Source organism: Phacochoerus africanus, chromosome 2 (genome assembly GCF_016906955.1).
Source record: "Phacochoerus africanus isolate WHEZ1 chromosome 2, ROS_Pafr_v1, whole genome shotgun sequence".
In the NCBI taxonomy this organism is placed as follows: Eukaryota; Metazoa; Chordata; class Mammalia; order Artiodactyla; family Suidae; genus Phacochoerus; species Phacochoerus africanus.
Genome location: NC_062545.1, coordinates 2,473,869 through 2,500,894, shown reverse-complemented (window position 1 = coordinate 2,500,894; position 27,026 = coordinate 2,473,869). Strand labels below are relative to the sequence as shown.

At 58.2% G+C, this 27,026-nt stretch overlaps 1 protein-coding gene across 6 annotated transcripts in view; it reads right to left on the bottom strand.

Annotated features, from left to right (window-relative positions):
* RPS6KA2 (ribosomal protein S6 kinase A2) overlaps positions 1–27,026 on the bottom strand; it is a 318,051-nt gene that overhangs the window by 35,332 nt on the left and 255,693 nt on the right. For all 6 annotated transcript variants that reach the window (XM_047769754.1, XM_047769756.1, XM_047769757.1 and 3 more), the window contains 7 exons: positions 26,682–26,761; positions 25,591–25,697; positions 23,000–23,037; positions 20,574–20,716; positions 17,222–17,292; positions 15,510–15,598; positions 641–705 (listed from right to left, as the gene is read on the bottom strand). In XM_047769754.1, the coding sequence (XP_047625710.1) occupies positions 641–705; positions 15,510–15,598; positions 17,222–17,292; positions 20,574–20,716; positions 23,000–23,037; positions 25,591–25,697; positions 26,682–26,761 (593 nt within the window). The remainder of the gene's footprint in view (positions 1–640; positions 706–15,509; positions 15,599–17,221; positions 17,293–20,573; positions 20,717–22,999; positions 23,038–25,590; positions 25,698–26,681; positions 26,762–27,026) is intronic.

The following is a 27,026-nucleotide window of genomic DNA, read 5'->3' as shown; positions in this document are numbered from 1 at the left end:
CTGGACACCTGCCTGGCTCTGACCAGCCTCCAGCCTCAGCAGGAAGGCCCTCGCCCTGGGGCTTCCTCTGATTCACGTTCCGTCCGCCGATCCCGCCCTTGCCGGCTGTCCTGGGGGTCAAGTCCCATCTCGCTCCTATGCAGGACCCCCACCCCCGCAGTGGTCCCCACGCGTCACAACGGTCCCCTGAAGGAGGTCGTCCTTAGGTCTTTAACAAGCGTTGCAAAAACCTCTGTCGTTTCCAGTCTGGATAACATTTTCTGTAACAACTTCTCCAAGGGTGCTAAGGGTGGGAGCCGGATCCTGATTAGAGGCAGGAAACGATATAGACCTGGGAGGCCCGGAGCCCCCAGACCAAAAGCTCCCACCTCTTGCTGGGCCTCTGCTCCGTCCTCAGGGAGGTGGGGCGGCTGTGGGGCCCCTGGGACTGGCCAGCCTCTCGTGGACAGAGGGTGGAAGAGCCTAGAGCTGCAGGGAGGGCTGGGTGGTCTGGACCCCCCTGGGGCCCGCCCTCCTCGGGTGACGGGCCTACACTTCCCTCTGGTTTGTACCCAGTGGCTGCCTGGTTCCCTCCACCCGCACACCCCCACCCCCGGCCCCCGTGGTTTCTGCGCAGTTGGGACCATGGCATGCAGCTTACATTCCAGTCGATGGTGGCAAAGAAAGGGTGACGCTTGATCTCCTCCACGCCGTCGAGGCCAGCTCCTGTCATGGGCAGAGAGACAAGCATCAGCAGAGAGGGGCGCGGGGGGCACCTGCAGAGGGGGTCCCGATGCTCTCCAGGGAAGGGACCCCCCACTGCCATCTCTCCTGCCTGTCGGCCCTCAGCCCACAGAGGCCACCGCTCAGCCCTGCAGGGCTGTGACAGCAGGCCCGGGGTCAGGGGACAGGTGAGCGGCTTCCTGCTGCAGGTGTGGGGAGGCCTGGGGACCTGGATGGACTCAGAGGCTCGTCCCAGCCTCCATCTGTGCCGGCAGGTGGCCGGGCCTTCCAGAAGGATGAGAAAAAGCAGGAGAGGGCGGCAGGGCCGCAGTGCAGAGCGTCTTTTAAGTCTGGTCTGGGCTCCGGGGGAAGGGGAGCAAACCAGGACCTGGAGAGGCCGTTTCCGGCAGGACGAAAACCCGGGGCAAGGCTGGAGCTGGGCTGCATCTGCCCAGCAAACCCCTGGGCTGCTAAGGACAGATGTTTCTTTTCCCCTGGTCACTGTGCACAAACACAGCTGCGTGTGTGTTGTTTCTGCCTGATCCCTGTCCTGTGCCCCGGGGGGGATGCGTGGGGAGCAGAGGATTCAGGGCAGCGAGGCTAAGGCACACACATGACCTCGCGTTCGCCAAAGCCCATAACCACACGACCTGGGGTGAACCCCGCCGAGGCGTGACAATGGGCCACCCTGCTGCACCCGTTCTAACCAGCCCGCTGCACTCATAGAGGGCTGGCCCCAGGGGATGGGGTGCGCACTCAGGGGGGACAGCGCGTGTGGGCGCTCGCTGTGCCTTCTCTTCCAATTTTTCCATAAACTCAAAAGTGCTCTAAAAATAAGTCTATTAATTAAAAAAGAAAACAAAACAAAATCTGCGAAACCCCAAGGCCCTGAGAGCTCTGTGTCCTCTCCAGGACGAGAAGGCTCCTTCGGTGACTCGGGGGCAGGGAGGGTGGCGCTGGGGACCAGCACCGATGCGGGAAGGGGCAGGGCAGACTCGACCCCCACTTCTGTTCTCAACCCCCGGGGAGGAAGGCAGGAGGCTGGGAGGCTGTGGGTGATCAGGAAGCTGCAGGACGGTGAGGCCACCTCGAGCTGCTGTGGTCACTGTGGCGCCAGCCGGCCGGCCTCACTGTCCCGCCTGAGAGGCCAGGGACCCTCCCCCAGGACACAGCAGGTCCCAGGAGACAGCCTGTTGGGCTCCTGGTTTCACGGGGTCACCCTCCCACCTTCCCTCCTGGGTCAAGGCAGTGACAGGGACAGGACAGGAGGCAGGAAGCTGCCCGTGACCTCAGGGTTGTCTTTAGGTGGGCCAGGCCCCAGCCAGCTCCCTGCCCGGATGCCTGGCCCTGTCACCAAACCAGACTCCAGTGACCTGGTGACTGCCACTTGGAAAGGCAAACGGCAGAAGGACAGAGGGAGGTGTCAGGCAGACAGCTCGCAGGCGCTCTCCACTAAACGCCTCCACTGCCACTCGGGAGCAGCGCTCCTACTTCCCGGGTGAGGGAACAGCCCGAGGTTGGAGCGGCGTTTAGGAGTAGAGCTGGGCTTGGAAGGCAGATCTGCTCCTTTTAGCTGAGGTGCTCCTCTGCCCCCCGCCCTGGAATCCCATCCTGACCTTTCACCCGAGGACCTGTGACGTCATGATAAGAGACATATATGTGGCCCTCTGTCTCCGGCTCCCAGCCAGACCTCCCAAAACTCTCGTAATTTCCTAAGCGACAAAAGGGATTGAAGCATTTTGCTACTTTTGGTTTTTGTCCCTGGCTTCTGAACCAGCTCCACCTGTGAAGCATCTCTCGTTACTCATAACAAGACCGGTTCAGTCGCACCTGAACTTATCTTAAGGAGGTGACCTGGGCAAGGCCCCTAGAGACAGCCCCCGCCCTTGTGAGGAGGGGGTGGGACTTTCAGTCACCTCTGACCCGAGGAGGTGAGAGGGGCTAAGAACAGCCCGTGATTTAAGGTGTCACACCTGCACAGTGGACCCCCCAAGAGAACCTGAACAACAGGGGGTAGGGGAATTTCTCGGGGGTTGGTGAACCACCCAGGGGGCCCATTCCAAGCCCCAAGGGACAGAGGGCAGCTTCTGGACCTCGCCCTATGCACCCCCTTCGCCGGCCTCTCATCTGACTTTTTAGAGTATCCTTTGTAATCTAAATCACTGAAGTGCTTCCCTGAGCTCTGCCATCTGTTCTGGCGAGTTGTCCAGCTTGAGGAGGGGTCTTGGGGGCCTGGGTTTACAGCTAGTGGGTAGAAGCACAGGGACAACTTAGGGCTGGCACCTGAGGTAGGGGGTCCGGTAACCCTGACCCTGTGGGGCTTGAGACAACCCTGGGGGGTCAGCGCCAGAACACAGCTGAACCGTTAAGACCCCCCAGTCGGCATCTGCAGAGAAAGGGAGAGCTGGTCGGCCGGCGGGGAAGACCCCGCCCCCCTGGATGTTGTCACGAGCAGGGAGCCCCAGGTTTGATGGAGGACCCCACGCCGAGGACCCTCTGGATGTTCATGTCCATCTCTGCGCCGTGGAAGCCCCTGAAACCTCGGACCCGAGTCCGGAGATGGGGGCTCAGCCTGGGCGTCCCCAGCACCTGGCGGCCTCCTCAGGTGCACCGGCAGCTGCCGTGAGGAGGTGTCGAGAATGGATGGTCTGAGCGCGTGCCCACGTGCCCACAGGCGTGCTGGCCTCCTGCGATGGAGACCTGAGCTCTGGACTGAGGAAGCCTCCTGGCTGAGACGACGAGAGTAAAAGGAAACGCTGCCTCCGACGCAGACCTCGTCCTGCTCTTTTCAGTGAATGGCAGAAGCTCTGCAGGCCGCTCAGAGTTGGGATACAGGTCAGAGCCCAGGTACAGGCACCTGTGCAGCAGCCCACTGGCTGTGTGTCTTTGAAGAAGCTGCTTTCTGTTTTGCAGCCTCTGCATTTCACGCCCGTTTGCAAGGATGCTCTGATGTCACGCCCGTTTGCAAGGATGCTCTGTCGGAAGCAGAAGGAAGTGAGAGAGAAGAGGAAGGACAGCTGTACCTAAGCTCCAGCACACACTGTGTTTCCCTGGTTCCTTCTCAGCACATTTTCCTCCGCACCTTCTTTCTTCCACCACAGTGAGATTTCGTACCCTGTTCGCGCTTCGAGGCCTCAGCAAACACTGAGTGAATTAACACTTTGGTTATTACTCAGCAATGATGTGTTTCGGGGGGAGGTGCCGCACAGAACAGAGAGGAAACTTCCGCACACAGTTCTCTACAGCCCATGTCAACTTCCTGGGGCACACGGGGTTATTACACTGGATTCCAGTTCTGTGCAGCCTCTCCCGACCGAAACACATTCAAAGAGTCCATTTCGCACTTGACAGCTCCTTTTCGTTGAAACAACATTTGGCAAACAGCGGTGAACAGAGGTCCAGGCGAGGAGGGTTCGGAAGTCTGAGCTCATCTCCGCATCCCGGCTGACCTGCCGCAGGGACGCCACCAGACACCTCGGGTCTCACGCTGTCCCAGGAGGAGGCTCAAGAAGAGGCGACAGGAGCAGGTGCTTATGGACAGAGGTGCCGAGGAAGGAAGGACTGGATCCTCACTTACGCAGCTCGGAGAGGCGTCAGGATGTTCCCCAGGCAAAGGGCGTAAGAAGTTCACTGCAGCAAGAGGTGCGAGAATTTGTGCTCATTCTCGCCCTGTGAACATTTAATTACTTTTGTTCGAATCACTTGCAGGCTACATTTCTGAACGCTCTTCTGGACGCGCATCTCAGCTTTCTACGCTTTGGCTGCCGGGCTGTCTTGTGTCTCAGACCTGTCTTTTCAGTGCATGGTTGGTCATAAAATGCTGCGTCTGTGGCCCGAATCTGCTCTCTTCCGGCCCCAGAGACATCTAGCCCCTTCGCCACACTTTTAACAAGGTGACCCCTGCCTTTCCTCCTGGGCTTGCTCATCAATCGGCTCCCGCACGCTCAGTAAACCAGTCCCCAGAGCTTTGGGGATCTGCCAGAAACATTTTCCTTGTATCTTTGGGATGCAGATGGCTTTGAGGAATGTTTAAGCCCCGGGCCCTTCACAACTCTGTTGAAATACCTGTTGTGGTTTTATTTTATTTTTTTGTCTTTTTGCCATTTCCTGGGCTGCTCCCTCGGCACATGGAGGTTCCCAGGCTAGGGGTCTCATCGGAGCTGTTGCTGCCGGCCTACACCAGAGCCACAGAAACGTGGGATCCGAGCCACATCTGCAACCTACACCACAGCTCAGGGCAACGCCGGATCCTTAACCCACTGAGTGAGGCCAAGGATCGAACCCACAACCTCATGGTTCCTAGTCGGATGCGTTAACCACTGCGCCACGACAGGAACTCCTTGTTGTTGCTATAGAGTTACAAAGAATCCTCTGACTCCAGTACCTTTAAGGGTCAGGGTTCTGCCTGGCCCTTAAAGGCCAGTCTAACTGCCCGGGATCTGAACACTAGGTCTGCTTTTTTACTTCTTAACCACTTACACACTACTCATATAGTTTTAAAGTATTTTCGGTCAACTTGAAGTTTTGCTTAACATTTCAAACCTTTGCTTGGCCATAGCTCGCATCTCCTCCAACACTGCCGGCTGAAGGGTAGGGGGTGTTTGCTTGGCCTTGACCAAGCCGCCCAAGGCTGGTCCATTGCAAGAGGTCACAGCAATGCCCGCGGGACCAGGAAGAGCCGACTGGAGACCTGGGTGGACGGTGTTTGAAGCCAGATGAGGAAAGCACAGCCTCTGGGGATCTGCTCTGGGAAGGAGGACGGACACAGGAAGGGCAGAAGCACCGGGGTTCTCAGACTGTCCGCTATATCTCATCAGCACGCCTCGCTCCTCTAATCTCTGCCCCGGGTTCCCCCAGGAGCCCCAGGACTTTCTAGAAAAGCTACAGATGCTCACAGGGAGGGGCTAGGGAGCCCCCAGAGGGTCTTCTCCGATTTACCAGAATGATGGGCTGAGAAACGAGACTGCGGGCGCCCCGGCTGCATCCTGCGGAGGGGCCCCCTCCTGGCCCAGGCTGCTCAGGCTGCGCTGCCTCCTGGTCCCTCCCCTCGGCCACGTGGAGGCCACACCTGCTCTCACTGCTGCTCTTCTTCGCTTCTGGGCCTTGGCATCTGATGCTTTTCAGGCCAAGAACCCCTTGCCCCTTGCCCCCTCCCCAGCACACGCACAAGCTTGGAGATGCCACCCAAGGGTCCTCAGGCAGCTCTGCTGGGCTGGCTCCTTGTGACAACAGCGGCCAATATGACATCCACCTGCCTTTATCACTGAACGGACCGCACTGCATGAAATACACGGCCCGTGACCCAAACCACTCGTGCTGCTACCAGGCCCCCGTACCCACCACGTTCTAATAAACACACCCCTGACTCCTCTTCTGACAAGTGTAGTAGAATCTCTCCACTCTGCCCAGAAAACAGCCCCGTTCCCTCCCTCCATCCACTGGCCGCCTGGCTGGGAACTGTCCACCTTCTCCCCCATCTGTCTGTCCTTCCGCCACCCCCACCCCCACCGCCGCCGGCTCCTCAGGTCTGCAGGGAAAGGCGGGGTACTTCCACCTGAGAGTTCTGGTCGCTTCCCCCACATGAGTGGGGGCCCGGGCAGCCAGGCTGCGGGAAGAAGGCTCACAGGGCATCTATCTGCGTCACCAGCAGCGCTGGCCCCTCGCTGCAGAGTGGACACCTGCCGTTATGGCGGGCTGGAGACTCAGATGCGGTCTCTCTGGGCGAGGACCCTGTGTATTCAGGGACAACGCGGTGGAAGGGCCAGCTCTGGGCTGGCAGCTGTGGCGCCTCGGGCAGGTGATCGGGGACCAGGGCCTCGGTCTTGTCACCTGCCGAGTGACATCAACCAGATGAACCTCTGCCGTCTCCTCCAGCCGCGAACTCGATGGACACATGCTTGGAGGTGTTTCAAGTGCATGTGGCGAGGTGAACCCCAGAACCTCCGAATGAGGCCTTACTTGGAAATAAGTCTCATGCAAGATGCGGTCAGTCAGGATGAGGTCTCAGGGGAGCAGAGTGGGCCCCAGTATGACTGGGTCGTCATAACAAGCAGACGTCTGGACACAGCAGCGCGTGGGGAGGGCGCCAGGGGAAAGAAAGGCAGGGGTGAGGTGTCCGCACACCCCGGAGCACAAGGATCTCCGGCAAAGCACCAGGAGCAGAACGCCCCTCCCGGCCTCTGAGGAACCAGCCCTGCCTCGTCTCAGACTTCCAGCCTCTGGCGGGGGGAGATGGCACCTTTCCTTGGTTCCAGCTGCCCTGTCTATGGGGCTTTGCGACAGCAGAACAGGGAACTCAGACAGACAGCACAGCCCACCAGCATCCTACCTTTCAGCAGCATCCACCCGACCTTAGAAATACCTGTGCATTCACTGAACTGTCAGCTCGTGGGCACTTTTCTCTCTTCACCGCCCCCTCTTTCAGCTGAACGCATCACCCACTCACACACAGCAGCTGGAGCTGGGAACCAGCTGGACTGGGTCCACTGGGAACTCAGAGGTGGGGATGTGGGGCCAGTGCCAAGACTTGGGGGCCCAGGAGGGCCTGCAGCCAGCGGGGACTTGGTGGGAAGGTGCCAGTGGAGAGCTGAGAGGTGATGCCAGGGGTGGCTGGGTTCGCAGCCCCCAGGAGTGTGGCCCAGAGCCCCCCAACAGGTGAAGGTCAAGAGACAGAGACGTGGGCTGCTGTGGAGGTACTGTGAGGGCCGGTGTTCGGGGGAGGCCTTCTGATAACGACCAACTTCCCAAATGGCCAGAGGACTTCTGAGGGTCAAAAACAAGGCTCGAGGCAACAGAAGGGGAAGAAGCCCCAGCCTTCTAACCAAGCTGCCTGTGTAGACCAAGATTAATCTACTCAACATAATTTCCAACTCACAGCTAAAGATTCTCGGGCAATTAAACTTAGTAGCCGGTCTAGATCAAGGTGGGTGAGTAATAATTCTGACTGTAATTTCTTATTTATGTGATTCTGGGCATCTTAGGATATGAAATACTCCTGCTGGATGGACCATAACTCCTGGAAAGCGCTATGATAACTCACTTTAGGGAGGACGGGAAGGGCACCTTTTGGCCACGGACGGGCCGTTTTCCGTGCTTCTGTGGGCATCACCGGGCTGGTATCGTGTAACTGACCATTACCTATCCCCTGATGAGATAAACCCATCTTTCTCTCTCATCAGCTACATAAGCCAAATAACACGACGATGTTTTGGGTTGGAAAACAATGATTTTTGTGATGTTAAATTCCAAGGCAAAATAAAAAAGATTTAGAAAATTCTTTCCTTCTTCCAGAACAAAGAGAAAAGAGACCCAGGTCCCCTCCTGCCCGCGGGTCACATTCACCTGGGTCCCTGCGACAAGCCCCTCCCCCAAAGACAATGGTATTTGAAAGAAAGGAGGGACTCCCCCGGCGAAAGCCTTCGCTCACTGAGTCGAGTCGGAAGTGCCTGAAAATTGCACGTTTTGGTGGATAAACGTGCTGCTGTCGTTACGTCTCTCCTGAACCCGGTTTGTGCCTGAGGGGAGGTCAGGCAGGTGAGACCACAGCTGGGCGTGACCCCAGGGCAGAGGGGTCAGCAGTGGAGGGCTGCCCGTTTCCCTGGCGGGGGGTACCCTGTGCACGTGCTCACGTGTGCATTCACCATGCAGCACGCGTCCGGATTCTCCTGGGGAGCTCAAGAAGGACAAGGCGGAGCCTGAACGGATTTTCAGAAAAAAACTCGGTGCTGGAAGAAAAGCTCCGACCACAGCCTGAATTACCGGTGGCTCTGGAGACTCCTAGGCAGGCGGCGGATCAGGGCCGCCCCTCTTCTCTGGGACGGGTCCCCTCTCGTTCCGCCTCCGGTGCGGACCCGCCGGGTGCTCCAGTGCTCCTCGGTGCAGAGACCATCAGGCAGCCCTGTCCTCATTCCTCCTCCTTCCTGCAATGATCTCAGGGGCCGGGTTAACAAGACCCGTTAAAGCGCACCCCGCAGGATCCTTGGTTTCTTTACTGTGCCTCTGAGAGCCCCTCTATTCTGTCCAAGCCACAGCGAGAACCAGGCCCACCTGGCAGGAACACTGCGGCCCGAGGTCCACACACCCTTCCCTGGAGCAGCACACAGCCTCTGCACGCTGGCTGTCTCTGCTTTTCACACACGCGTCAAACACACTGTGTAGGTGTCAGGCACCTTCCAGCTTCTCATGTCTCCTAACAACCCTATGAAGAGGGTACTGCTATGACCCTCTGTGACACCAGTTGGGAGACCAGGCACAGAAAGGTGCCACCATCCGCTCAAGGCTGCACAGCAAGCAAATGCCTGGGCTGGGGTCCAGGTATTCTGGCCCCACGTCCTGCTTTTCTGCCCGTGGCGCCACTCAGGGCTGCTCCCTGCTGCCCACCTCCTGGCTCACGTCTGGGCTTCCTCCACCTGCCAGCAAGCTCTGGGCCCTCCCTGGAGCTCTGTCTCCCCCACTCAACCTCTCCTGTCCCCGAGGGCGTCTGCAGGCCCCTCTGGTTAGTGTTGTCTCTCTTCTGTCCTAGAAGCCCCACGGGAACGAGGGCCACGGTTTTGCCCCACTGTTTCCCCAGCGCCAGGGCCTGGGATGCGTGTGTTTCTGGGTTCCATTCATGGAGCCCCCACCTCCTAACCAAGGCTCCTTAGCATCTGCCGAGAGGAAGGAGAAGGCGGTCGGGAGGAAGAAGGCGGACCCCGCCCAAACCACCACCCAAGAGTCTGCGCCCTGCCATCTGCCCGTCTGGGCAGCTCTGAGGCCACACAAGAGTCTCTGAATAGCGAGTGTTTCTCTCAAAATCACATTTTCAAAAACTAGGCTCTTAATAATCAAACTAGCATGCACTACTGATTAAAGATTCAAAGCACTGACCTGTAAGCGGTGAAAGGAAAAGCTCGAGAGGCACCTGCCGTCCGCGCTCACTGCTCACAGGAGCTTGTGTGTTGCCGGCGATCCTCTTAGCTCATCTCCCGGGGTCTTTTCTTAAAACGCAAACAGGATCGCTCTGGACATTTGCTATTTGTACTCTCGCTCTGTTTCTGGCTGAGACACCTTCCCGAGCCAGTCGTGCAGACCTGCCTCGCTCCCCGTGGGGACGGACTGGCCCCCCTGAACGCCCGCGGGGGCGGGGACGGCGTCTCCTCCTCCCCTTCCTTCCCACGCTAACACCCCGAACGCCCGTCGTCCTCGGGTGGAACATTCCGGAAGGGAATCACCTGGATGAAGGGCTGTCGATACTTTGACAGATCTCTTCGACTGCTAGGGAGGCGGGTACGAGCCCAGCCCTGCCGAGGGCTCCTCTGCCCGCACACGCACCCCGCACCAGGTGCCACGCTGGACCAAGGGGCGAAAGTGGTCCCGCACGCTCCTAGCCAGGAAGACGGCACAGCCACTGCGGAAAACAGTGACGTGGTCCCTCAAAAAATTAAAAGCAGAATAACCATAGCATCCAAGAATTCCCACTTTTGGGCTTCACCATGTTGCAGAGATGTGCACACCCGAGCTCAAAGCAGCATCACTTACAAGGGGGAAGCGGCCCCAATGTCCACGGACGGATGACGGATGAGCCAAGAGTGGCAAACCAGTCAACAGAGTATTATGCGGCCATAAAAAGTGGGGAAATTCTGACATACACCACAGTATGGATGACTCTTGTGGACATTATGCTAAGTGAAATAAACCAATCACACACAACCAAATACTGTATGCGTCCACTTATAAGAGGCGCCAACAGTAGTCGAAACACAGAGATAGAAAGTAGAACAGGGCAGGGGCGGGGATGCCAGGGGATGGGGGGTGAGAGTGGGATTTTTTGCTGACTGGTGGCTGGGCTTCGTTCTGCAGGATGAAAGGCTGCTGACGGCTGCCCACTGTGCACGTACGTGCCACGACTGACTGTGTCCTTAACAATTGGCAAGACGGTAAACTTGCCGCTGTGTGTACTTTATCACAAGAGAAAAGACAGGCAGGGAATAAAACATCCCGAATAACTGTACAGGCACTGGCTGGTTAAGAGAACAAGAAGAGTCGTGGAGAGCAACAGCACAACAGCTCCGGCTAGCTCCTTCGAGACACAGGGCGGCCTTGAGGCAAAAGGGCTGATAAACGCATTTTGTTCCTTAAGACTGCTGCTTTATAAATTACCGTTCTTGTGTTTTTCTAAATGGTGGTACTCTTTGTCCAATTTTTCTATAGAAAGACAAAAGGAAAACAAGCTGAGATTTTCACACAGTTCATGAAATCCAATTGCAGGAACATTTCAGGGAGTTCTCTGCAGCCGAAAAGAGAAAAATGACATCCTTGGCCCAAATTTAAATAAAAATAGACTAAGATGTAAGCTAGAGACAAGTTGGTTTTTCAAGTTTCAATAGGGCCAAGTGAAAGTGCCTCCTTAATCAGAAATACAAGCAGGGCTACAGGGAATTTTCCCGAAAAACCTTTTCAATTTCTAATTAAGACTTAGGAATGCTGAACGTGGGCTTTGTGGCTGCCAAGATCAGAAGGAGACAAGCCCCAAGTGCTCAGCTCTAACGGATGTGGCTTTCAAACCTGACGCGGGCACTGTCTGATGCTGCTGAGTCAGGCCGGGGTGCTCGGACACAGCCAAACGCTCACGATTCTGGCCCTGGAGGGGAAGGTGCTGCCTCTGCATGTCCTTGAAGGGGTCACAGACACAGACTGCGCACACATGCAGCCCTCGGTGCTCCGCAGGCATTGAGCGCCCCGAGAGCCTGAGTGCCTTCTTACGTTCCTCGGGTTGTCACCAGTTTCCAGCAGGGGCTCCTGTGCCCGCTCTTGGGGTCTTAGCACCAAATCTGCTCCGACTGGTTCAAAGTGTGAATCTCAAGATGCAGCGGCATCAGTGATTCCCATAGACACTGCTCTTTCCTTTCAAATGTTGCAGCACTTGGGGGGGGGCGGGGTTGTCCAGTAATAGGACTGCCTCTGGGAAAGCGGGGGGCAGGGGGCATGGAGATTGGAGTATTTGTGCTCTGCCTTTGGGAAGGGGGGGGTGCATGGAGATTGGAGTATTTTGCTCTCCTTGGATCTGCAGGAAGGACCTCAATTCGTAACTCATTTATGTGGGTTTTGTTTCGGAAAACCAGAGTCGGTGGACATCCGAGGCTCCCAGGCTAAGTTCATGGCAGCCTTGGGTGCTGAACATAAAAAGTTCCAGACATCAGTGAGAAAACAGGACGGAATGCTGTATCTCTCGGGCTGACCCCGTCGAGAAAAAAGGTACCAGTCACCAGAGGAGAAAGAAAACGACAGAGTTAGACCTTGAACTACATGGACTGCTCCAGTTTCAAACAGTGAAACCTCTCTTTGGTGGGGAGGGGGAGGTTGAGGCTTGGAGAGAAAGGAGGGGGTGGGCGAGAGACCCCACACCCACGTCACATTAAACACCAGAGGTGAGGTGGCTGCCAGTGTCCAGAACTCCGTCACTGACCAGTCCGACTGTGGGGACGGCTTCTCATTAGTCACCTCCCAGGACTCCCCACCTGCCTATAAAGCCAGCATTCCTGAAAACACCAGAGGGACGTGGGGCCCCAAACCTGCATGGTCTGTGGACCACAGGGACCAGAAGCGGGGTGCCAATAGGGCTACTGCCCGGATGCACGACCTGGTGAGCTGGGGGCTGGAGCTGGGGGTGCGCGCGGAGCCAGGGAGGCGCTGCTTGGGAGCCACATTTGTGTCACGGGTCCAGACAGGGAGACGGACCGTGCCCTGACCACTGCACCTCTCTGCACCCAGAAGGGCAGGTGCAAAGCGGAACCTGCTGGTAACCGAGCGGGGCTCAGGACAAACGCTGACAGTTCTGAGCTGCAGCTGTGCGTTTACGGCCCTGTCTCAGGGATCAGAGGGGACCGTGGATGCAGACGAACGTCTGAAGGTGCGAAGTTGAAATGCTAAACAAAAGCAAGATCTGGAAGCCCCCTGTGCAGAGACACCCGGGAGGCAGGAATGCGGATCCTGCAGACCCGCCCTGCACCCTGAGCAGGCCAGTGGGGAGCAGACGGCGACCCAGACACCACAGTCATCCCTTTCCTGACTTTCCGCGTGACAAGGCCATGGACAGTGATGGCACCAACCACTAGGCTCCAAACTCGACTCCAGGGGTTTCGGGTGAGGAGTCGTGCTGTGCAGATGGTTCACGGCCCTGCAAACCAGACTCTGAGGCAGGCGTGTCCTGAAGCGGGTTCTGATCTGCTGGGCTGGACGGCAAGCTGGCCTTGGACCAGAAGGGCAGAGTTCAGCGTCTCTCTTGCATGGGCGGAGACGTCAACCAACAGTAACCCGTGCATTCATGAGCCAGGTTGGAAGGCAGCAAATGACCATGGTCCTCGCGTAACATTTAAAGACAGATTTAGAGGGAGCGCTGGGGAACAGACGTAACTGAGGGACACTTTTACCCTTTGGTTCTACGTCTCAGAATACGCTCGCTCTCAAGGCCAAAGAGCTGCTGTTCCGCCTCCTCAGACAGCACGGCGATGACCTTGACCGTGGGGCCTGCACACGTGCCGGGTCCCTGGCCAGGCTGCACTGGATCTGAAACCACTGCAGTGAGACAGCAGAGGCTCAGACCCAGACCGGGGTCCCCGTGCCCGTTACCACTGTCCTGTGCGTGTCCCTCGGGCTGAGGTCTCCCGTTGTCCTGTGACCGCCCCCCCCAGGTGAGCCTTTGGCTGCTCTCCTGAGCTGTGTTTGCTCATGGAGACTTAGGGGTTGAGCACACTCGTGGCAGTGGACCCCTGCAGGCAGGGCCTCGGGGCCAGCGCCTACGGGAGCTGCATCTCCCAGGAGCCAGGACCCCGGCCCTGCCCGGGTCGGACCACGAAAGCGGGGCCGGGACCATCCCTGACAGAGGCCCTCAGGCCCATCTGTGCTCAGTGACCCTGGAACAACGCGGTGGAGGAAATTCTGTGTTGCCCTTGAGGTTCCTCTAAATCACAAACTCAACCCCCACACACGACGTCAGACCCCCCCGCCAGGACCCCTGGCTCCTTGATCCCCACGGCCCTCCAGACACTCAGCAGCCTGGGGATCAGAGCTGCTCTCCCGGGGGGCGTGGTCGTCCTCTCCCTGAGAGGTGGCTACCCCTGCCCCAGGGGGCTGGTCTCGGCTGCTCCCTTTGGGACAGTCCCTTACACATGATGGCAGTTACCAGGCTGGCTAGTTTGTTTGTTTATTTTCTTTTTTTTAGGGCCAAACCCAAAGGATATGGAAGTTCCCAGACTAAGGGTGGAAATGGAGCTGCCACTGTCCAGCCTACACCACAGCCACAACAACTTGGGGTCCGAACTGCGTTTCGACCTACACCACAGCTCATGGCAACACTGGATCCTTAACCCACTGAGCGAGGCCAGGGATTGAACCTGTGTCCTCATAGATACTAGCCTGGTTCTTAACCCGCTGACCCACAATGGAGACTCTGAGGCCGACTCGTTTTAATCAAACTCACGGACAAGAGTCATTTTCACAGATTAACTATCTCCGTCCCGGGCCAGGCGGGTGTTAGGGGCTGGGGCCCAGGTGCGTCCACCCCGTGCAGGGACCCACTCTGGTGTGAAACGGGACGCATCCAAACGCTGCAGCGATTCATCTCTGCGACTCCAGGGGCCTGGGTGCTGCCAATCGGGGGCTCCAGAGCCGCTGGCTCACCAGGGCATTATCAGGGGTAAATCTGAGGCCAGCTTTAGTTCTGCAGCCGGAAGGGGTGGGCAGAGCTACCAGCTTGGGGGGGTGGAGACAGCCCCCTGGTGCTCGAGATGGTCCCCAGGAGAAAGGCATGTCCAGCCAGGATGGCGGGGGCCGCAGTGAAGGCCTCCTCCGCCCCTCCCCCCCCCCCACTGTTTACACGGCTGCCGGGTGGGATGCTCCCTCCTTTACTTGGCGTTTCCTCATTGACATCTAGCTTGTCGGGGCAGAAAGATGTCAACAGGCATTTTCTACACATAATTTATATGCTGGCACGGGTATTTCTGTTGGAGAGATACCTGGAAGTGAAATTTCTTGGTAAAAGGGTATGTACGATTTAAAATTTTGACGGCTTTTGCTAAAGTGCCAACACGTTGCACTGATGTGGCCTCTCATGGACAGGGAACGGGCGTCCACGCCGGGCGGCCCTCAACGCTGCAGTATTTGCCCCCCGTGGGAAGAAAAAGAAAAAACCACCTCCTGGTTTTAACTGCGTTTCTAGCCCCTGGCGGCGGGGGGGCGGCCAGGCGGCCGTGAGTTCTCCTTTCCCCTCAGCTCTCGGCTGCCCTCGTGTAAGGACTGGAGCCAAGGACCGGCTGTCTCCCAGGGCTGTGGGAGGCGCAGCAACCGGGCAGATGGACAAGGAGCTCAGTGGACGCGTCCCCGTTGGGTCATTAAAGCCCAGTGGTGTCGGCAGGAGACGTGCCCCTGAAAGGAAATCGTGGGGAACCTTTCCGCGAGGAGTTAACTTTGAAAACTTATTAGCACTGAGTTAAAACACACCTGTAAATCTCAACTTTAACATATGTTGAGATTTCTCAATTCGAGAGGGGTTAAACTAGAAGCAGCATGTCAATGGTTCTGTCTTTGGTTTCTGGACTTCCAAAAGTAAGTGGCCCTGTTTTGTGAAAACGGTGCCTGTTAGCGAGCGCACACAGCGCTTGGCAGTGACCGTGATTTCGGGGAACCCTCGGAGCACGGATGACACGTGCTGGAAGTTCCACCCCACATCAGGGCCTCTGGGTATCAGTGAACGTGGTGAACCGCGCAGCCAGGGGGGTGCTGAGTCTGAGCAGGTGCACCGCCAGGGTCCCCGGGGGCTCAGGGGGTCTTACCCAGCCGGTTGCAGGGGTTCCGTTTGAAGAGGGCTCTGAGCAGACTCTGGGCCTCCGCGCTGAGGAACTGGGGCATGCCCAGCTTGGCTCTGCAAAACACGGCCGTGTTGGAGGTGAGAAGGGTGAGCGGCAAGGGGACCAGGCCTTGCTGCAGTGCTTTGGGGGCCGGCTGTCAGCCCTTGCAGATCGAATCCAACCAACGAGACCCGCAGAGCTATTTACAAAAGCTGTACTCATTGAAAAGTAATAATCCACGAAAAACAGACAATAACAATCCCCTGAACATAAACAATATCTTAAACAGAAACGCATTTTCCGGAGTTCCTGTCGTGGCGCAGCAGAAAGGAATCCGACTAGGAACCATGAGGTTGCGGGTTTGATCCCTGGCCTCACTCAGTGGGTTAAGGATCCGGTGTTGCTGTCAGCTGTGGTGTAGGTCGCAGACACAGCTCAGATCTGGCGTTGCTGAGGCTGTGGTGTAGGTGGGGGGCTACAGCTCCAATTAGACCCCTAGCCTGGGAACCTCCATATGCCTCGGGAGCAGCCCTAAAAGGACAAAAGACAAACATAAACAAACAAATAAATAAATAAATGCATTTTCCAAAACCACCACCACAAAGGCTTTGGAGAGAGGAGTGGCCTTGTTTACACCCTGGGCACACCCACTAGGCTTGGTGATACGGCAGGGTCTCTTTTCCGCCTCTGGCTTTGCCTGGGCCCATGCTCTGGGGGGCGTCTGGGAAATGAGGGCCCTGCAAATCCCGGGGCCTGGGCCTCGCTGTGGGGACTCCATGACCACAGGTGGGTGCTGCCTCTCAAGAAACGCTCTGTCCCTCCAAAGTGACAGGTTGCAAGGTCACAGCTGGGATTTGCTGGAGGAGCTATCTGGCTTTAGGAAAAGGTCTTATGCCCCTTAACATGAAAGGGACGGGGCTGTGAATAAACAGGAGACACGTCATCGCGTCACATGTCACATGGTACAGGAGATCCCTGCTGACACCCTCTCTTAGGGCTTTTTCCACAAATCCCTCTCCTTCTGTTTACCTAACGATGGAACCTTCCTTCGGAAAACCCTAGGTGCCTCTGGGTTTATAAAAGGCGTGAGTCTTTGCAGCAGAGCTGGCCCCAGGACAGGAGGCCTGAGCAGGGGCATCATCTGGGCCCCGGTCTGCCTCCTCCACGCTCAAGGTCCCTTGGGCCGCGTCCCTCCCCTCGCCATCTCCCCCGGGGGGAAGCCCGTTCACATTTAGGTGTTACAGTGAGGCTACCTTGGGTTTGCGCTTCTTCCTACGGTTCTAAGAGCAGAACCCACTCTCGGGCTCAAAGATTCTTCCGCAAATGAAGGAGAACGTGGGTGTGTTCCCGGCCACGGGAGCCACGAGATTCCCGCCCACACTGGGCAGCAGAGCCGGGCACCTGAGTGTGGGAGGGGTGCTGCCGGTTGGGAAGGAACTCTGTCCTGAAGGTCACTCCCCGTCACGTCGGGAGACCCTGCCCCTGGACACCTGGGACGCCTTTTACTGATGGAAACTCCTTCTGGGGAGAAGAGTGCGGTGGAATCACCCAGAGATCCCACTGGCCTCGTCCGCCGCGGAGAACCCACAGAGAAGGCCCGTCATCGTCACTGCTCCCCACCTCCGGCCCCAAGGACGGACGCTCCTGCCGGCAGGAGGCGCTAACGGCGTGGGCCCCGGGCGGCGTCTGCTACTCACTTTAGGACGAGGGCCATGGTCTCCTTCCTGTCCTTCCCCTGGAACGGCAGGGACCCCGTGAGCATCTCGAACTGCAGAGCGACACACAACAGGGCGAGAGCTGAGACCCCTGGACTCACGGTGAGACACCCCGACGGGCGAAAGGCCACCCGCGTTCCCTTGTCCACCAAATCCTGGCCGATGAAGGGCAGCCGCCGCCGCCGCCGTGCTCAGTGTACAGCCGCGAACAGAACTGCATCGTGGGCCTCGGAGCTCACTGGGGAGGGGGCGGACGGTGGACACAGTGAACGGTCCAACTCTCCGGGGCCGAGAGGCACCCAGTGCTGCAGAGGGAAGTGGGGGAGGGCCGGCGGGGCGGGCAGACACGGGCGCAGCCTTTGTGGGGTTGACTGGGCACCCTCTCCCCATGGAGGCTGTGGACCGGCTGAGGAAGAGGGGGCCAGGCCAGAGCGAGGAGGGGGCGGGGCTGAGTGAGGAGGGGGGCGGGGCTGAGCGAGGAGGGGAGGGGCTGAGCGAGGAGGGGGCGGGGCTGAGTGAGGAGGGGCCAGGCCAGAGCGAGGAGGGGGCGGGGCTGAGTGAGGAGGGGGCGGGGCTGAGCGAGGAGGGGAGGGGCTGAGCGAGGAGGGGGCGGGGCTGAGTGAGGAGGGGGCGGGGCTGAGCGAGGAGGGGAGGGGCTGAGCGAGGGAAGGGAGGACAGCTGACTTGCCCTAAAGGTGCGCCGGGGGATCAGCGAGCTGGTACAGTCCGCTCCCTGGGTAGGCGGCCCCTGCGCAGGCACAGCACCCGTTTGTGGAGTGATTACCCTGCCTCCCCTCCACAAGGTTCCTTCCAGAACAACCAGCTCCCCAGTGCGAGGTCCCTAACTACCTGCTGACACCCAACACAAGGGCATATATGATGATGAAGCTCAGGAAATGCTTCTTGATGATGAAGAGGATGGGGCTGAAGCTAGCTCTTTTTTCAGAGATGGAGGAAGGGGAGCGTTTCAGCATTTCTCTTCGCAATAAAGTGGCTCAGGAATTTCTCAGTATTTCAGTGTCTCATTAAACCAGAGTACTGCTTATGCAGTGAAATACTACTCAGCCACAAAAAAGAATGACACTTGCCATTTACAGCAGCATGGATGGACTTGGAGGGCACTATGCCAGGTGAAATAAGTCAGAGAAAGACAAATACTGTAGATAGCACTTACATGTGGAGTCTAAAAAACACAACGAACCAGTGACTATAACCAAAAAAAGAAGCAGACTCACAGAGAGACAGACAAACTCTTGTCCCCAGCAGGGAGAGGGCGGGGGGAGGGGCAACGTGGGGTAGGGCTAAGAGGCACAAACTCCTGTGTATAAAATGAGCCACGAGGGTATATTACACAACACAGGGAATACAGCCAATATTTTATAATAGCTATAAATGGAGTATAACCTTTCAAAATTGTGAATCACCATATTGTACACCTGTCCCTTATGTAATATTATAGAGCAGCCATACTTCAATTTAGAAGAGAAAGAAAAAGAAAGCAGAGCATTACTGATGAGCATGCCTGGGACACCATGTCCGCTGAGTTTGCTCTAGGTCACCAGCGCAAACGGATAAAAGTCATGGTTTGTGATGGGGTCCCACGCTGGAGCATGTGAGCTGGCGGGGCACCGGGGTGACACATTCACCAGCCAGCGCCAGGCAGGCTGCAGAAACACGCCGTGGGCTAACAAGACATAACTGCAGCTTCTCCGAGCTGCCACATGCCTCCAGGATGTAAGTAATGTGACACACCTAAAGCTGAGGCTCTCAACCTGGGGCAGTTGAGACGTTTGCCACCATCTGGGGACAGTCGGGATGGGGGGACTGGGGGTGCCAGAGCCAGCGGCATCTATTCAACTGTCTTCAAGGCACAGGACAGCTCCCACCACACCCTCCAGATGGGGAACAAGGAGCAGCACCACTGGGACTCGAGCAGAGCCATGGGTGCAAAGGCACCTGCAGAAAGAGAGGCTAACCCAGGGGTCAGAGGGTAAGGCAGGGCGGGGTGTCCTGGGACAGCTGTGGGGCCACCCTGGTGGGTGGTCTCCCACGTGGAGATGGCCTGCATCTCAGCTGAGGCCACTCAACCCCTGAATAGTGGTGAACACAGCGTCAGCCGCACCCCAGAGCTAACGCTCACAAGGCCCCACGAGGTGACAGCAGCGCCACCCCCTAGCCCCGTGCTGACTTTGCTTCATTTGCTGTGATTCTGTTTGGGGAGCAGCTTCTTGCTTACGGTTTGACTTTCCTCGCAGGTGGCTGGAGGGGCAAGAACGTGCTGACCCTGGAACGGGGCCCTGCCCAGCGATGTGACATGTCACTGTGCACCATGAGCTGGCACCCTGGCTCACGCCGCGCTGGCTGCTTCCTGAGCCGGTTGACACAGTCGGCCCTGCAGATTGAGGTCAGCGGTCTGTCTGCTGACAAACCCGACACAGCAGCCTTTCTTTCTGAGCCCAAGGGCCCAGGACCAGAACCGGAAGGACACGTGAGCTCATGGGTGCCAGCCCACCGTGGCGCAGGACACAGCCCAGAGGCCCCAGGGCTGGGCGCGAGGTGTGTGTAGGAAAGAGCCGGGCCCCGTGCTAGCTGAGCCACCCGCATGGGCCTCCGTAAAGTCCCGCAGCCTCAGGTTCTTGGTTTCTTAGATGCGCAAGACGGAGGGGCCTGGGCAGCCCGGAAATTCCATGAGGTTGCCCCTCCAGCGCTGGACTCCACGGCGCCAGAAGCCTGGTCCATGCAGAGAGGCCGCCCGCCCAGGGTTGGCTAGGGGATGGGCAGAGCGAGGGGGACGAGGAGGGAGGAGAGGAAGGGACGCAGGTCCGGGGCAGCAGCTCCACTGCTGTTGTGACGATAGGCGGGGTTTGTTACGTCTCTCTCTGAACACACAGGCCAAAGAAAATCCAAGTTTCTAGATGTAGGTATAAAAGCTTAACTCACGTGTACTTTGGCTCACGGTGATTTTTATGACCAAGTGGAGGGACTTTGTGTGTGAAATAAGACAAGCATCTTCAATACGGAAACAGCTGCGTCCTTTAAAATCCTTCCGTGAAGCCCGTGAGAGCATGAAGTATAAAGAAGGTTTGACTCTTCACGCATTTGCACCTTGGTCTGAATCCCAGCTCTGTTTCCCAAATGTGGGAACTTGGGGAGGGCAGAGAGGGGGCTGCCAGGAAATGCCAGGGTCGGGAATTGGGTGACTCCCCTTGTCCCAAGTCACACAACAGGCATTGTTTTCTTCGGCTCATTTCCGGATCTCTGAGCCACAGAGACCAGTGGGTGACAGTGACACGGGCACCTTGGGGACCTCAGATGCCATACCATGAGCACATACCATGAGCACGCCGAAGGACCACCAGTCCGCGCTCTGCGTGTGTCCCCTCCGGTTCACCACCTCGGGCGCCATGTACTCTATGGTCCCGCAGAAGGAGTACGCTCTCTTGTCGTGGTCGATGGCCTCCTTACTCAGCCCGAAATCTAGAGGGAAACAGCGCACAGAGCTTGGTCCCTGGGTGGCGCCCTGCCAGCCTCCTCCAGCACAGTCTGGGCACAGCAGACCCTCCTGAGGCCACGCCGCCCGCAGAGGCTGGGCCCCAAGCCCACCACCTCCCTGTCTGTGGGAACCTGCAAGTGCCAGATGCTCCTGGGGTCCCCAGTCACCACATCTCTGATGCCCAACACGACTGTCCCGGGTATCAGAGCCTGTATTTAGCAGCCGCACCCTGGACTGGGAGCTCGAGGCTGCCTGATGGCCAGGATGAAGGCGCTTGTTCCAGAGGACAGGAGGAAGAGGGGGTTACAGGCAGAAGGCTACCCAGGAAGCAGGTCCCTGGTTGGTGAGAAACGAAGGGCAGAGTCAGCCGGGGCTTTAGAGCATTTGCCGAGGGGCACCCTCCCCTCGATCCCCACGAGACCTTCAGCTGAGGCTGCCGTCCCCCAGCACCCCTGTTACTGCACGTAGTGGGTGAAGGGGGCAGTGTGCATGCTGGTTCTAAGGTTACCGACTGCCCCGGTGTCATCATCTGTGGATTTAAGGCTGAGTCACCCTTCCTGGGGCCACGTGAGGAGTGAGCTCAGGCTAAGAGAGAACGAGGGTCTGCTCGCTCACTGCCAAGGTCACCTGTGTGCTCACCAGAGTCTCAGCAGTTTGTCTGTCATTTACACCTGGCCAAAATGACAAACGATTGCAAACTACTAACCGGGGCCACTAACCAATAACAGAGACCACAAGATAAAACCTGAGAAAGCCCAAACTCTATGCTATCACAGACAAATCTGATGCGGTAGCTCGCACTTATTCCAGCCACTGCTGCACAAGTGACATTTATATAACACACGTGCAGGTCCTCAGGCAGCAGAGAAAACATGCCCAGGGGTAGCAGAACCTTCCATCTCCACGAACTGCCACCCTGGCACTTCTGAACTGTCTTAACCAGCAGAAGCGAGGTTTACTCTCTCTGCTTGTTAAGGGCTCATCTCTTCTGAGGCTGGACTCGTGGGAAGGTACGGAAGGCACCCACAAGAGGTCAGGCTGGACTCGGTGGGGGGCAGCTCCCACCCGTGGATGCTGCTGGCGCCTTGGACCTGGGCCCCCCAGCCAGGAGGATGCTGTCTGAAGGTCTGGCAGATGAGCATCATGCTCCTGTGCGTTATCCGCAAGGCTAAGTGCCTGACGTTAACAAGCATTTAAACCAGTGAGTGAGCGTCTGCTGGGTCCTAGGGCTCCATCAGGAGCAGGTGGACCAGCCCAGAGAAGGGAAGAGACACAGACACGTAACTGGCCTCGGGGAGGCTGCTGGGGCCACAGGGCAGAGAAAAGGAGGCTCTGAAGACAGCGCCAGGTAGAACAGGTGCCCTGAGCGGGAAGGGGCGCCTCTGGAGGCGCGGGGGCGGGGGGCGGCAATGGTTCAGGGACTGCAAGCCGGTGGACATGGGGAGCGGCTGTGTGTGGAGATGGGGCCAGGACCAGGTCAGTGGGGCGGCCGACAGGATGGCCCCCGATCCCAGAACCTATGAATGGGTCACCTTCCCTGGCAAAAGGGACCCTGCCAGTGTGACTAAGTCAGTATCTCGGGGTGGAAGGTCCTCCCGGGCCAGCAGGATGGGCACAGTCAAATCCCTTACGTGGATTTGGGGTAGAGGCCAGAGTCAGAGAGGTTGGGGGTGCTGCCCGCTGGCTCTGAGGGCGGAGGGCAGCCGTGAGCCGAGGGAAGCGGGTGGCTGGAGAAGGCGGCAGGACCACCTCCCAGAGTCTCCGCCAAGGACGGCGGCCCTTTGGATCTGAGCCCCATTTTGGACTTCTGGCCCCAGAACTGCACCATGACGAGCTTGTGCTGCTTTAGCCACCAAGGTTGCTCACTGAGCAGGAGGAAACCAGCAAAAGTGGGTGTCACAGAATGAGCGGGGGTGCTCGGCCCGACTGAACTTGGAGGGGCTTGAGGTTTCCATGGGGGGTGGCCCTGCAGATGTGCTGAGACGAGGGCTGCGCCTCCAGATCCTTGCGCAAGGTCCAGCGATGTGGGGGGTCAGCAGGGAAGGGGCTGGAAGGGCCTTAGGTCAGCAGCAGAGAAGGAAGGAGCGCAGCCCTGGGAAGTCTGAGCATCTCTAGCGCTGGGCGGGCACACTGACCACTAAGCTGCAGCCTCGGAGGGGGCAGCCCCACCAGAGACCTGTCTGCAGGTGCTGGGGGGTCGGAGGGCTTCGCCTCAGTGGGTCCTCCTCCCCTCCCCCTGGTGCCGGGGCCAGTGAGCTTCTACAAACCTGTGATTTTAATGTGCCCCTCTTCGTCCAGGAGGATGCTGAAAGAAAGAGGAGAAAAAAGATGCTTGAAAGAGACAGGACATGGAGGGGCATGGAGACCCTAGGGTCGTCTCCTGTTCCCAGATGCTGCTTTCAGATCACTGTCCCCAGGTCAGAGCTCCCACTGGGTCCGGAGCGTATCCAGATCCACGGCGTGCGGGGGCACGAAGGGGCACCTGAGTCCTTGTGCTGCTGCACCAGGCACACACTGGGGACTGAGGCTTGAGACCTTCACCAGCCCAGGCGGAGGGTCTAGGGACCCCAAGACTGTCTGTCCTGGGTGATCGGGACAGAGAGGGCCCAGGGCTGCCCTGGCCTGTGGAGACTCAGAGGGGGTTGGTTTTCTGTAGCTGGGCGGGCCCTCCACGCCACAGCCCGTCCGGTCTCCCCGCATCTCTCCACGAGCCCCACCCCAGCTCTCAGGACCAGCCCCAACCTCTGGCCCCACAGGGTCCCTGGTCCAAGCCCTCACCACGCCAGCGTGAGACAGCTAGGTGCCCCGCAGGAAGCCTGGCCCTGCTTGTCCCAGCTCCCTGGACAAAGTGAGGCTTGCTCCTCGGGGGAGGGCAGACTCCAGGCTGTCAGCCCCCAGTCCCTGGGTCCTGGATCCCCCGTCTCTTCTTCTGCTGTAATTCAAGCCTGGGAGGTACCAGCCCAGCTCTAAAGAGACCAGGACGTGGGCTCTGGGGATTAACACGTGCTACCTTAAACACATCCAAATCCACAGAGGTGGAAAGGTGGTCTCAGGGCGGGGGTGGGGGAGTCAGTGTTTCATGGGGAGAGTGTGGGTTTTGCAGGACGAAAAGCGTCTGGGAGACTGGACGATGGTGATGGCAGCACGACAGTGCGCGTGCTCTTACGGTGACGAGACCGGGCGCTCAAAAATGCTCAGGATGGGGGGGGGTTCCCTGGTGGCCCAGTGGGTCAGGGATCTGGTGTTGTCACCGCTGTGGCACAGGTTCCACCCCTGGCCCGGGAGCTTCCCCATTCCGCAAGCGTGGCCAAAAAAAATGTGGTTAAGATGATAAAATTTATGTTCACTTTACCGCAATTGTTAAACATCGGTCATGGGATTGAAAATACCCATTATTTTATGGAAATAGGAAGGAAAAAGTTACATCATATAATTAGGATGACAATTTATAATGAAAGAAGCCAATGTTTTTATCTTTGCTTTATCAGTTATACTTCATCTTAGCCCAGAAGTTAGCAACTTTCAAAATTAATCCCTACTAATTCTAATTGACAACAAAATCCTTTCTCTTCAGCCCTGAAATTAAAGAGTCTTATTTTTAACTGTGAAGACCCCTCTGCCTTTTAACTAGAGGGGTGTCACGTTCACAGGTGCCCAGGGCTCACGGCGGCCGTGAGGACCTTGGCCGAGTCCGCTGTGACGGTGGCCTGAGCGCCTGCCATCCGGGGAAGATGCAGCAGTTCGCAGGCAGGACATGGCTCTCGTGGGGACGAGAGCCTTTCACAGTCATTAAACATCAACGCATGGAAGCCATGCATGGGGAGCTGTGCCCTCTGGTCGCAGGCAAATGCCCGTCGCGTCACGGTGTCCACAGTGTTCCTGGTTTCTGGGCAAACCCAGGAGTTTCCGCCAAGGACTGCCTCCTCTGAATGAAATGGCTTCGGAGCAGAGTTTGTGTTTTTCTCCGTACAATGCATGTGACCAAGAGGGGACCTGGAACAAGGCAGGACCCACTTCCTGTGCTCTCAGGGCCTAGGCTGCCTGCGTCCCAAGCCTGTGGGGCCCCCAGGGCCCCCTTGTGCAGGGGGGCATGGACCTGTTGGGGGGTGGGCGGGGCATTATCAACCACGTCCCAGGGCAGTGAACAAAAATCGGTGACTCTGCCCCAGGGGCCACTGTTAGAGCAGCCAATGGACTTAAACAGCACCCTCTGGCTCCCCTTCTCGAGGAGATCCCTCCTGATTTCTGGGTCAGCTCTGTGCGGAAGACACCGGGAAAACACCCGAAATAAGAACCCTGTTATTGGGAGGGGCTTCCGTTGCCAAAGATACGCGACTCTTCCTGGAACTTGGGCTCGGGAATCTGGTGCCACTGTCTCTGGGAAAAGCTCTCGGAACAGCCGATCGGACCTGTCACCTGGAAATGGGCTGGGAGGCAGGTGGAAGGGCTTCCCAAACCTGGAGCGGGGGCAGGGCTGGCCTGGAAGAGAGGAGCTAGCGAGGTGGTGGCCGATGGCCATGTGTAAGACGTTCCCAATACAGGTCGGGCCCCACTCAAGGGAGGGGGCGGGGGTGGGGGCAGAGGAGGGGCAGCGGCCCCCGCTGGCCTCCCTCAGCGAGTGTCAGAGGGCCAGGTGAGAGTGGGACAGGGGGTCCCAGACCAATCAGCATAAGCCACACCTGTGTCTGGACAGCCTGCAGGGGCCGGCAGGTGGAATCCCTGCGTGGGGGGGGCGGGGGCCAGCCCTGAGACGCCCCAGCCCCCGCCGGACCCACACTCCCTAGGGAATTAGGTACAGCATCCCGGTCACACGGGCAGCAAGAGAGGCTGTGGGGAGCCCCGCCTTGTCCCCACTCACTTCTCAGGCTTCAGGTCCCTGTAGATGATCCCCAGGCCGTGCAGGTGGTCTAAGGCCAAGGCCAGCTCCGCCAGGTAGAACTTGACATCCTCCTCGGTGAACATCACCTGGGGGGACAGCAGCTGCTCAGACGCTCCGCTCGGGCTGCTCGGGACGCGCCCCCACGGCCCCGAGGCTCTCCGGCTCCCACAGCTCCTACTCCTCTGGCCCCACCAACCATGCGGCTCTGGAGGGTACATCTGGGTTTATATTTTAATATGAGTACAAACAACTAAGCCACAGCAGGAGGGGCTGGGGACAATGGGCCCCAAGGATGACTGAAAAGAAACGGCTCCAACTTCACCCCTTCAAGTTCACGTCTTCCGCCCCCCCGCCCCCGCCCCCGCCCCGGCTTTATGCACACCAGCCTCTCTGAGTTCTACCACGCACAGCGCGCTGCTGGGTGTGGTTTCTGTAGTCACCCGACTAGGAAGCCAGGGGTGCAGGCGCCACTGTTGACCTGCACCACGAGAAGCCAACGTCACAGCGACCTGAGCCCGTGTCACCCCTCACTTTCTCTGAGGGCAAATGTATGAAAACCCAGTATAATCAGAAGGTTGCCTGCTAAGCTCGGGATCAGAATGAGGGCAGCTCGGGGAGCTGAGCGGTGCAGCCTCAGGCTAATGCAGACGGAGTGCCCCTGTGTCACCAAAAGATGCTTCTGAGCCGGGCCAGGCCGCCTGCCCCAAGCCCTGGACCTAGACGGGGACATCAGGACGCGGCCAACCCTCCCTGCCCTCTGGCCTCTGGAACCTCCTGTTCCGTCCTCCACGCTTGGCTGCCACCTTTCTTGGCTGGGCATTTCTTTCCTGGACCGGGGAGCACATTCAGCAGGCTGCCCTGTTGAATTCCCATCCGCCTGCTTTTATGTGTGTCTGTGCATCAGCGCACTGGTGCGGCTGCAGTGGAGGCTCTGGGCAGCCGTGCTGCTCTCCTGTCCCGCACACACGCGTGTGCCAAAGCACAGATGTGCACACACACCCCCCCCCCAGCGCCCTCCCGCCCTTCTCTGTCCCTGAACCCCAGGCAGAAGCCCACAGCCGCCCCGTTACCTCCTTGGAGAGCCTGGTGAAGAGGTCCCCTCCCCGCAGGAAGTCCAGAATCAGGTAGAGTTTCCCCTCCGTCTGGAAGGCTGTGGAAAGGGGAAGAGAGGTGAGCATCTCGGCATTGCGGCCCCTGCGGGCAGACGTTGTTCCCCTGGGCCCAGACTCGGGGTGCAAAAAGGCCAGCTCTCTTTGGGGCAATAGCTGTCGTCTGTAACACTGGGGCATTTCAGAAAGAGCCCTGGAGCCGGGCTGGAGACGGCATGTGGGGGCAGAGCTTGGGGACGGCGTTGAGTTCTTCTCTCTGGCTTTCATGAAGTGTCTGGAGATTTTCTCAGCCCTCCCTCCCGCTTT